The sequence below is a fragment of the Nerophis ophidion genome, linkage group LG17, assembly GCF_033978795.1.
Source record: "Nerophis ophidion isolate RoL-2023_Sa linkage group LG17, RoL_Noph_v1.0, whole genome shotgun sequence".
Classification (NCBI taxonomy): Eukaryota; Metazoa; Chordata; class Actinopteri; order Syngnathiformes; family Syngnathidae; genus Nerophis; species Nerophis ophidion.
The window spans coordinates 1049824-1062347 of record NC_084627.1 but is presented as its reverse complement, the minus strand read 5'-3'; the positions used below and the strand labels follow the sequence as shown (position 1 = coordinate 1062347).

The 12524-nt window shown below is 38.8% G+C and overlaps 1 protein-coding gene across 1 annotated transcript in view; it reads left to right on the top strand.

Moving 5' to 3' along the window:
• Positions 1 to 12245, top strand: part of LOC133535766 (E3 ubiquitin-protein ligase UHRF2-like) — an 86756-nt gene extending 74511 nt beyond the window's left edge. Inside the window, 1 exon segment of the mRNA XM_061875680.1 lies at positions 4645 to 12245. Within this exon segment, the coding sequence (XP_061731664.1) occupies positions 4645 to 4791 (147 nt within the window). The 3' untranslated portion in view covers positions 4792 to 12245.
• The last annotated feature ends 279 nt before the right edge of the window (positions 12246 to 12524 follow it).

The window sequence follows — 12524 nt, the reverse complement described above, 5'->3', positions numbered from 1 at the left end:
GGCGGAAGGCGGGGTACACCCTGGACAAGTCGCCACCTCATCGCAGGGCCAACACAGATAGACAGACAACATTCACACTCACATTCACACACTAGGGCCAATTTAGTGTTGCCAATCAACCTATCCCCAGGTGCATGTCTTTGGAAGTGGGAGGAAGCCGGAGTACCCGGAGGGAACCCACGCAGTCACGGGGAGAACATGCAAACTCCACACAGAAAGATCCCGAGCCTGGATTTGAACCCAGGACTGTGTTGTATTGTGAGGCAGACGCACTAACCCCTCTCCCACCGTGAAGCCCTCGTTATATTTCATGATTAATCCTTTTTATTCATTTTATTATTCATATTGTTGTATTTCTTTAAGTGCAATGACAATGAAGATTTTCCACTGTATTTTATGATTTAAATAATAATTGCAATTGGAATTAATTGTGTATTTAAAGCAGGGGTAGGGAACCTATGGCTCTAGAGCCAGATGTGGCTCTTTAGATGACTGCATCTGGCTCTCGGATAAATCTGAGCTGACATTGCTTAACATGATAAGTAATGAATAATTCCACTTGTAATCACAGGGTTAAAAATAACGTTCAAAATACAAAACATTGTCATGCATTTTTATTCCATCCATCGGTTTTCTACCGCACCTGTTCAAGAAATTGCGTTAATGGTAAGAATTTCTTTGTTTATTATTGGTTAGTGTGGGGCTTGCCCCCCCTGGGGGTTCTTCAGACCACCAAGCACCGACAGGAGAGCCTGTTTCAGGGTTACAATGTTGTTTTATTTTTCAATAAGTCTCTCAGTTGCTTTCCAGCAATTGTATTTTTCTCTTTCGTTCTCGCTCGCGCTCGGGCTCCAGCCCCAACCCCGTCTCTCCTCCTAGCTGCTGCTTATAACAGAGCGACAGGTGATTAGATAACAAGACCCAGGTGGACCATCTACCCCAGTTCGCTGCAGGCCCGCAGGCCACGCCCCCTCCACACTTAGCTTCAGAATAACAATGTTATTACAAATAATAAGAGACCTCTTATACCCTAGAAATGTTGGTCTTACTTAAAAATGCACGCGTTTAGTTGTGTTCAGTGTTAAAAAAATTTTTTTATATGGCTCTTACGGAAATACATTTTGAAATATTTGGCTTTTTGGCTCTCTCAGCCAAAAAGGTTCCCGACCCCTGATTTAATGGTTTATCATTTAGTTATTGAGTTCATTATTTCATAATTTTATTATTTCACAATTTAATTATTGCTCTCATTTTAACGATTAAACTATTTATTTAATGATTTAATTCATTATTTCACAATTTAATTCCTTATTGATTTTTTTCATTTTGTGATTTATTCAATGCTTTAATTATTGAATGACACATTTAGGTAATTATTCAAAGATGTGTTTATGGGTTTAATTTTGTCCCATTTGGCCCTTGTCAGCGCTACTTGAGTGGAATTTGTCCCTCAAAGTCGCTCCTAATTGTAGAATATTTTCACAATGGGGTCATTGGTTGGTAAAGGTCAGCTCTACAGATGCCAGCTGTGTTAGTTTAAACGTACTTGGGGGGGGGTGTGCGTTCTTATATTTCCACCCTTCTTGAGACATCAACAGGAAAAGTACCTTCCATATGAACAAGTTAGGACACAAATCATGGTCCCAATACGGAAAACCATTGCATCTAATAGAGAATGTCTCATTTGCACCCCTGGTGGTGACATCTATCAAAATGAGGGGGGTCCAAAAAAGGAGGGATTTTTCAAATTGGCGGTGTGTCGGTTTTAAAAGTGCTCCCCCTCTGGTCAACATATGAAAAAACAAGTGTGTGTGTAAAAATTTGAAGTGCTCCCCTCTGGTCAACATATGAAATAACAAGTGTGTGTAAAAATTTGAAGTGTTCCCCCCTCTGGTCAACATATGAAATAACAAGTGTGTGCAAAAATTTGAAGTGTTCCCCCTCCGGCCAACATATGTAATAAGTACGTGTAAGAAATTGAAATGCACCCCCTTTGGCCAAAAATTATTTTAAAAAAAATATATATATTTTTATAGAGACATACTTTAATAATTTGAAGTAAATAATGAAGATTAAAAATCAATTGCAAACAAAAAAATTTACTACAAGCAGTCTTTTTCTCAGGCGTCGACTTTTTTCTTATAAAGTTGAAAACAATTTCCCATTTTCTTTCTGTTTCTGTACTATTGCAATATTTTCCCGTAAAATTATTACTTTTAATTGCAAATGGTGACATAAAATTCTGATTTTTAGCACAATATTGCCAATTTTTGGTTGTTGTAAAACAATGACATTTTTGAGTAAAATTTAAAATTTTACTCGGCAAAATTATGACTTGTGTAAAATTCGTTTTATTATTATAATATTGCCAACATTTTAAAGTTTTCTTATAAAATTGTGACTTTATAAGAATTGTGACGCGTAAAAACGACGACTCGTTCTATAAAATTGCCAAAAATTTAAGCTTTTCTTGTGAAATTGCGACTGTTATCGAGTCAAATTCCAACTTTTATCATAATATTGCAGTGGCATAGTGGTTAGAGCAGGGGTCACCAACCTATTTGAAACCAAGAGCTACTTCTAAATTGCCAGAAATAGCCAGTTTGCTCAATTTACCTTTAATAAATAAATCTATATATATATATATATATATATATATTAAAAAAAATGGGTATTTCTGTCTGTCATTCCGTCGGACATTTTTTTTCCTTTTATGGAAGGTTTTTTTTAGAGAATAAATGATGAAAAAAAAACACTTGAAAGGTTTAAAAGAGGAGAAAACACGAAAAAAAAAGAAAATTAAATTTTGAAACATAGTTTATCTTCAATTTCGACTCTTTAAAATTCTAAATTCTATGGAAAAAATGAAGAAAAAATTTAAAAAAGAATTTATGGAACATAATTAGTTATTTTTCCTGATTAAAATTAATTTTAGAATTTTGATGACATGTTAAATAGGTTAATATCCAATCTGTATAATATATAACAAATTGGACCAAGCTATATTTCTAACAAACAAATCATTATTTCTTCTAGATTTTCCAGAACACAAATTTTAAAAGAAATTCAAAAGACTTTGAAATAAGATTCAAATTTGATTCTACAGATTTTCTAGATTTGCCAGAATAATTTTTTTGAATTTTAATCATAAAAAGTTTGAAGAAATATTTGACAAATATTCTTCGTCGAAAAAACAGAAGCTAAAAATGAACAAATTAAATTAAAATGTATTTCTTATTCTTTACAATAAAAAAATAAATAAATACTTGAACATTGATTTAAATTGTCAGGAAAGAAGAGGAAGGAATTTAAAAGGTAAAAAGGTATATGTGTTTAAAAATCCTAAAATTATTTTTAAGGTTGTATTTTTTCTTTAAAATTGTCTTTCTGAAAGTTATAAGAAGCAAAGTAAAAAAAAAAAAGGAATTTATTCAAACAAGTGAAAACCAAGTCTTTAAAATATTTTCTTGGATTTTTTAGAATTAAAAATGTCGAGCAAAGCGAGGCCAGCTTGCTAGTAAATGAATACAACTTAAAAAATAGAGGCAGCTCACTGGTAAGTGCTGCTAATTGAGCTATTTTTAGAACAGGCCAGCGGGCGACTCATCTGGTCCTTACGGGCTACCTGGTGCCCGCGGGCACCGCGTTGGTGACCCCTGGGTTAGAGTGTCCGCCCTGAGATCGGTAGGTCGTGAATTCAAACCCCGGCCGAGACATACCAAAGACTATAAAAATGGGGCCCATTACCTCTCTGCATCAAGGGGTTGGAATTGGGGGTTAAATCACCAAAAATGATTCCCGGGCGCGGCCACCGCTGCTGCTCACTGCTCCCCTCACCTCCCAGGGGGTGATCAAGGGGATGGGTCAAATGCAGAAGACAAATTTCACCACAGCTAGTATGTGTGTGACAATCATTGGTACTTTAGCTTTAAAATTAAGATTTTTATTACAATACTGCCAAATTTCAAAGTTTTTCTTGTGAAATTGTGACCTTTTTCTTGTGAAATTCCAACTCATTTTTCACAACAAGTATGTATAGATTATTAATTTTGTGTTTACAAATCATTATATATGCTTCACGGTGGCAGAGGGGTTAGTGCGTCTGCCTCACAATACGAAGTTCCTGCAGTCCTGGGTTCAAATCCAGGCTCGGGATCTTTCTGTGTGGAGTTTGCATGTTCTCCCCGTGACTACGTGGGTTCCCTCCTGGTACTCCGGCTTCCTCCCACCTCCAAAAAACATGCACCTGGGGATAGGTTGATTGGCAACACTAAATTGGCCCTAGTGTGTGAATGTGAGTGTGAATGTTGTCTGTCTATCTGTGTTGGCCCTGCGATGAGGTGGCGACTTGTCCAGGGTGTACCCTGCCTTCCGCCCGATTGTAGCTGAGATAGGCGCCAGCGCCCCCCGCAACCCCGAAAGGGAATAAGCGGTAGAAAATGGATGGATGGATGGCAAATCATTATATATTTAGAAAGGCTGGACCTAAAGAGGTGAGCTCTCGAGGAGGTAACAAATACAAGAATGTGTGTGTGTGTGTGTGTGTGTGTGTGTGTGTGTGTGTGTGTGTGTGTGTATACACACATACACATACACGTACACGTGCGACCCTTGACCCTCTTCTCCCCACCATCCCTCCCTCAGACGTGCCTGCAGCGCTCGTTCCGGGCGGAGGTGTACACCTGCCCCGCCTGCCGCCACGACCTGGGCAAGGACTACGTCATGACGCAAAACAAGACCCTTCAGATGCTGCTGGACCAGTTCTTTCCCGGCTACAGCAAAGGCCGATGAGATCTTAGTGGAAGACACACACACACACACACATTGCATTGCACTTGCAGCCATTTGTGTAAACGTACAATCACACGCACACAAACCACCTCAGTAGGTTCTGACCTCATCTGTCCTCCATAAACCTCACCAGCCTGAGATTTCCCAGCAAGGACGCACGCCGGCAAGCCCGCCACACACCTCAACATTTATTTTACATCCATCCAATCGCGGCCTCTCACTTAACTGCAGAGAGTGCTTATTTGCATAAGCCGCATCCTTGTTAGAGGCTAGCATGTTAACGGCCTTTAGTATAAACAACCACACTCAATCGAGTCATGCAGAACCTCATTAGCATTCCGAAAACATGAGAAAACCGCCTAAAAGTGGCACCCGATGAGCTTAATACCCCAAAACTAAAATACTCCAGCACTTTTCCCACTAATTCCACCTCGTTCTGCTTTGTTTACGTCACGGCAAGATGTTTTGTTTGTGCCGTACAAACCTCCAAACAATCTCGTTTCTAAACCTTCTCATAGGAGACAAGTGCACAGTGTTGGCCTTTTCTTCAATGCAGTACTGAACTGTCCAATCACAATCAATCGAGTCATGCAGAACCTCATTGGCATTCCTAAAACATTAGAAAACCGGCTTATAGCGGCACCTGGTGAGCTTAAAACCCCAAACTAAAATACTCCAGATCTTTTTCAACTAATTCCACCTCGTTCTGCTTTGTTTACGTCGCGACGAGATGTTTTGTTTGTGCCGTACAAACCTCCAAACAATCTTGTTTCTAAACCTTCTCATAGGAAACAAGCACACAGTGTTGGCCTTTTCTTCAAAGCAGTACTGAACTGTCAAATCCCAAACCCTCAATCGAGTCATGCAGAACCTCATTGGCATTCCTAAAACATGAGAAAACCAGCTAAAAGTGGCACCCGATGAGCTTAAAACCCCCAACTAAAATATTCCAGCACTTTTTCCACTACTTCCAACTCGTTCTGCTTTGTTTACGTCACGACAAGATGTTTTGTTTGTGCTGTAAAAACCTCCAAACAATCTTGTTTCTAAACCTTCTCATAGGAGACAAGTGCACAGAGTTGGCCTTTTCTTCAAAGCAGTACTGAACTGTCAAATCACACTCAATCGAGTCATGCAGAACCTCATTGGCATCCCTAAAACATTAGAAAACCGGCTAATAGCGGCACATGGTGAGCTTAAAATTTCAAATTAAAATTTTCCAGCACTTTTTCTAATAATTCCACCTCGTTCTGCTTTGTTTACGTCGCGACGAGATGTTTAGTTTGTGCCGTACAAACCTCCAAACCATCTTGTTGCTAAACCTTCTCATAGGAGACAAGTGCACAGAGTTGGCCTTTTCTTCAATGCAGTACTGAACTGTCAAATCACAAACACTCAATCGAGTCATGCAGAACCTCATTGGCATTCCTAAAACATGAGAAAACTGCTAAAAATGGCACCCGGTGAGCTTAAAACCCCAAACTAAAATACTCCAGATCTTTTTCAACTAATTCCACCTCGTTCTGCTTTGTTTACGTCGCGACGAGATTTTTTGATTGTGCCGTACAAACCTCCAAACAATCTTGTTTCTAAACCTTCTCATAGGAAACAAGCACACAGTGTTGGCCTTTTCTTCAATGCAGTACTGAACTGTCAAATCCCAAACACTCAATCGAGTCATGCAGAACCTCATTGGCATTCCTAAAACATGAGAAAACTACCTAAAAGTGGCACCCGATGAGCTTAAAACCCCCAACTAAAATATTCCAGCACTTTTTTCCACTAATTCCAACTCGTTCTGCTTTGTTTACGTCACGACAAGATGTTTTGTTTGTGCCGTACAAACCTCCAAACAATCTCGTTTCTAAACCTTCTCATAGGAGACAAGTGCACAGAGTTGGCCTTTTCTTCAATGCAGTACTGAACTGTCAAATCACAAACACTCATTCGAGTCATGCAGAACCTCATTGGCATCCCTAAAACATGAGAAAACTGCCAAAAATGGCACCCGGTGAGCTTAAAACCCCAAACTAAAATACTCCAGATCTTTTTCAACTAATTCCACCTCGTTCTGCTTTGTTTACGTCACGGCAAGATGTTTTGTTTGTGCCGTACAAACCTCCAAACAATCCTGTTTCTAAACCTTCTCATAGGAGACAAGTGCACAGAGTTGGCCTTTTCTTCAAAGCAGTACTGAACTGTCCAATCACAAATGGTCAATCGAGTCATGCAGAACCTCATTGGCATCCCTAAAACATAAGAAAACTACCTAAAAGCGACACCTGGTGAGCTTAAAACCCCAAACTAAAATTTTCCAGCACTTTTTCCACTACTTCCACCTCGTTCTGCTTTGTTACGTCGCGACGAGATGTTTTGTTTGTGCCGTACAAACCTCCAAACAATCTTGTTTCTAAACCTTTTTATAGGAGACAAGTGCACTGAGTTGGCCTTTTCTTCAAAGCAGTACTGAACTGTCCAATCACAAACACTCAATCGAGTCATACAGAACCTCATTGGCATCCCTAAAACATGAGAAAACTGCCAAAAATGGCACCCGGTGAGCTTAAAACCCCAAACTAAAATACTCCAGCACTTTTTCCACTAATTCCACCTCGTTCTGCTTTGTTTACGTTGGACGGGATGTTTTGTTTGTGCCGTACAAACCTCCAAACAATCTTATTTCTAAACCTTCTTATAGGAGACAAGTGCACAGAGTTGGCCTTTTCTTCAATGCAGTACTGAACTGTCCAATCACAAACACTCAATCGAGTCATGCAGAACCTCATTGGCATCCCTAAAACATAAGAAAACTGCCAAAAATGGCACCCGGTGAGCTTGAAACCCCAAACTAAAATACTCCAGATCTTTTTCAACTAATTCCACCTCGTTCTGCTTTGTTTACGTTGGACGAGATGTTTTGTTTGTGCCGTACAAACCTCCAAACAATCTTGTTTCTAAACCTTCTCATAGGAGACAAGTGCACAGTGTTGGCCTTTTCTTCAAAGCAGTACTGAACTGTCCAATCACAAATGGTCAATCGAGTCATGCAGAACCTCATTGGCATCCCTAAAACATAAGAAAACTACCTAAAAGCGACACCCAGTGAGCCTAAAACCCCAAACTAAAATTTTCCAGATCTTTTTCAACTAATTCCACCTCGTTCTGCTTTGTTTACGTCACGACAAGATGTTTTTTTTGTGCCGTAAAAACCTCCAAACAATCTTGTTTCTAAACCTTCTCATAGGAGACAAGTGCACAGAGTTGGCCTTTTCTTCAATGCAGTACTGAACTGTCAAATCACACTCAATCGAGTCATGCAGAACCTCATTGGCATCCCTAAAACATAACATAACTACCTAAAAGTGTCACCCGGTGAGCTTAAAACCCCCAACTAAAATATTCCAGCACTTTTTCCACTACTTCCACCTCGTTCTGCTTCGTTTACGTCGCAACGAGATGTTTTGTTTGTGCCGTACAAACCTCTAAACAATCTTGTTTCTAAACCTTCTCATAGGAAACAAGCGCACAGTGTTGGCCTTTTCTTCAATGCAGTACTGAACTGTCAAATCCCAAACACTCAATCGAGTCATGCAGAACCTCATTGGCATCCCTAAAACATGAGAAAACTGACAAAAATGGCACCCGGTGAGCTTAAAACCCCAAACTAAAATACTCCAGATCTTTTTCAACTAATTCCACCTCGTTCTGCTTTGTTTACGTTGGACGAGATGTTTTGTTTGTGCCGTACAAACCTCCAAACAATCTTGTTTCTAAACCTTCTCATAGGAGACAAGTGCACAGTGTTGGCCTTTTCTTCAATGCAGTACTGAACTGTCCAATCACACTCAATCGAGTCATGCAGAACCTCATTAGCATTCCGAAAACATGAGAAAACCGCCTAAAAGTGGCACCCGGTGAGCTTAATACCCCAAAACTAAAATATTCCAGCACTTTTTCCACTACTTCCACCTCGTTCTGCTTTGTTTACGTCGCAACGAGATGTTTCGTTTGTGCTGTAAAAACCTCCAAACAATCTCGTTTCTAAACCTTCTCATAGGAGACAAGTGCACAGTGTTGGCCTTTTCTTCAAAGCAGTACTGAACTGTCAAATCACAAACACTCAATCGAGTCACGCAGAACCTCAGTAGCATTCCTAAAACATTAGAAAACTGGCTTATAGCGGCACCTGGTGAGCTTAAAATTTCAAATTAAAATTTTCCAGCACTTTTTCTAATAATTCCACCTCGTTCTGCTTTGTTTACATCACGGCAAGATGTTTTGTTTGTGCCGTACAAACCTCCAAACAATCTTGTTTCTAAACCTTCTCATAGGAGACAAGTGCACAGAGTTGGCCTTTTCTTCAAAGCAGTACTGAACTGTCAAATCACAAACACTCAATCGAGTCACGCAGAACCTCAGTAGCATTCCTAAAACATTAGAAAACTGGCTTATAGCGGCACCTGGTGAGCTTAAAATTTCAAATTAAAATTTTCCAGCACTTTTTCTAATAATTCCACCTCGTTCTGCTTTGTTTACATCACGGCAAGATGTTTTGTTTGTGCCGTACAAACCTCCAAACAATCTTGTTTCTAAACCTTCTCATAGGAGACAAGTGCACAGAGTTGGCCTTTTCTTCAAAGCAGTACTGAACTGTCAAATCACAATCAATCGAGTCATGCAGAACCTCATTGGCATCCCTAAAACATTAGAAAAACTTATAAAAATGGCACCTGGTGAGCTTAAAACCCCAAACTAAAATACTCCAGATCTTTTTCAACTAATTCCACCTCGTTCTGCTTTGTTTACGTCGCGACGAGATGTTTTGTTTGTGCCGTAAAAACCTCCAAACAATCTTGTTTCTAAACTTTCTCATAGGAGACAAGTGCACAAAGTTGGCCTTTTCTTCAATGCAGTACTGAACTGTCAAATCACAATCAATCGAGTCATGCAGAACCTCATTGGCATCCCTAAAACATAAGAAAACTACCTAAAAGTGTCACCCGGTGAGCTTAAAACCCCAAACTAAAATACTCCAGCACTTTTCCCACTAATTCCACCTCGTTCTGCTTTGTTTACGTCGCGACGAGATGTTTTGTTTTCTGCCGTACAAACCTCCAAACAATCTTGTTTCTAAACCTTCTCATAGGAGACAAGTGCACAGAGTTGGCCTTTTCTTCAATGCAGTACTGAACTGTCCAATCACAAACACTCCATGGAAGCATCCAAGGCTGCTGACGATTTTTGGTTGCTAAGCGACCAAAACTGAAGCAGGTCCAAAATAAATACAACGAGCACGGTGGAAAGTCATGATTTTTACAGTAGAAAAAATGCTGCCTTTACTACTATTTCATAGCACTACTACAAACAGTGAGGTCTACCAACGTTGGGTTGTTAAATAGTATTCATTCCCTGATGATACAACGGAACGTCCGGTAAAATGTCGCCCCCTGTTGGTCCGGAGGTAAAACTGCGCACAATATATCGTACAGATTTGTTTCACTCTGATGTTTCCCTTTTCTTTATAATGTAAAATAACTAATCTTTTTTGGTGTTTCTGACTACAAACTCCGAGCACTTACTTGTGAATATTTTACGCCGTTATGCAACATTATTCTGGATTTTTTTATGACCCTTTTTTCGTTGATGAGCAACTACAAAGGAGGGTTAAGTCCAAAATACTGCAATTACAAAAGTTTGTATTTTTATGAGAAAGAACTCATTATATTACAATAATTATGTTTTAATTTGTTATCTGATAAAAAGGTGTGGTATTGTTCAAAAATTCAAGTAATATCATACAGTAATTTTTGTTGTAGTTTTTGTTCTTTCTCATAAATTGCCAAATTTCCATAGAATAATCTGCCTTTTTTTTAATAACATTTGCCAGTTGTTATCAATAACATGACTTTTCTTTGTAATATTGCCATTTTATTCTGATAATACAACCTATTCCTCATAAAACTTCAACTTTTTTTTATGATATCACAATCTCATCCTTGAAACATTTTTCTCACAATGACCCGACGTTAATTTGTATTTTTTTGTACAATTTATTCTTTTAAAGTATATTTTTTCCCCACCTAATATGAGAATTAGTTTAATAGAATTTTTATAAATTTAGTTTATTTTTCTCATCATCTTACAACTTTTCTCTCGTAACATTGACATTTTTGTGGGAAAAAAACCCAGGTTTTTTTGGGGGTAAAAATGACTTAAGTTACTTTCACATATTAGGACTTTTTTTTCTAATAATACCATGACTTTGTTTTCGTAAAATGACTGCTAACCCTCATAAAATTAAGTTGTTCTTGTGGTTTTACACGTTATTTTTTCGTAATAACATGCCGTTAATCTTGTAATTTTTTTGTAAGATTTCCGTTTCAATTACAAATGTTTTTCTTGTAAAACTACGAATTATTTTTATGCGATATTCAGTCATTTCTTTTGTGATGTTTAAACGTTTTTACGTTTATCGTTGTTATTGATGCCTTCATCAAAACCTCCGTATTTTCCCGCCCTGGTGTGAAGTGAAGTGAATTATATTTATATAGCGCTTTTTCTCTAGTGACTCAAAGCGCTTTACATAGTGAAACCCAATATCTAAGTTACATTTAAACCAGTGTGGGTGGCACCGGGAGCAGGTGGGTAAAGTGTCTTGCTCAAGGACACAACAGCAGTGACTAGGACGGCGGAAGCGGGGATCGAACCTGCAACCCTCAAGTTGCTGGCACGGCCACTCTACCAACCGAGCTATACCGCCCCTGGTGTGGTACTTCAAAAATGTTGACGGTTGGCAGGGGTTGAAGGTCAAACTCAAATGATATTATCAATAATAACATTAATCGTGTTGATTTTCCCGGACGATTCTGGCTCCTCCCCTTTTGTGGGCGGGCTTGTGTGGCTTTTTGGGGCGTCCTTGTTTTTTTTTTTTCCACTTCAGCCATTCAGGTTTTGTTTCCAACCATGCAATTCTAGATACTCTTTGACTAGCTAACTGTGATGTGCATTCATGATTTGTTTATGATTATTATTTTTTTTCTTTGCATCAACCGGCTAACTAATAGCGCCCCCCCCCCCCCCCCCCTCCCTGCAGTGACCTTTGCCCTTTCTCTTCTGCTGTCTTTATGTGGAGCTCCAGTGCTAACCGTTTTTAGACGTCTTGTGGACGCTTGGCTTCAGTGCTGTGTCGTTTTTATTATGATGATGATGATTATTATTGCACTCTACTGAAGAAGAATGAAAAAAAAAAAGTCACATTTATTTTTTCCTAAGAAACGAATCTCACTAAATCAATGTCCAGGTATTTTTCTCGTAGTTCTTAGTTTGAATCATTAGTCACTTTTGTGTGCTGACCTTTTGCAGCATTCGCTCAGTTCCATTGCTTCATATTGTGATTGGAAACTTTTATACATGTTATAAGACTTAATATGTACCGAATAAATATTTGGATTCCAGACTCTTGCCTTTTTTTTCTTTTTTTCTAACAGCCATTCATGTAAATCACAGATGTCAAACTTAAGGCCCGGGGGCCAAATCTGGCCCGCCACATTATTTTATGTGGCCCCCAAAAGCCTGGAAATAATGCTTAATCTTTTCTGACTAAATAAATGTGTTATTTCCCTTTTGACATTAATAGTCATTTTAAAGGCCTACTGAAACCCACTACTACCGACCACGCAGTCTGATAGTTTATATATCAATGATGAAATATTAACATTGCAACACATGCCAAT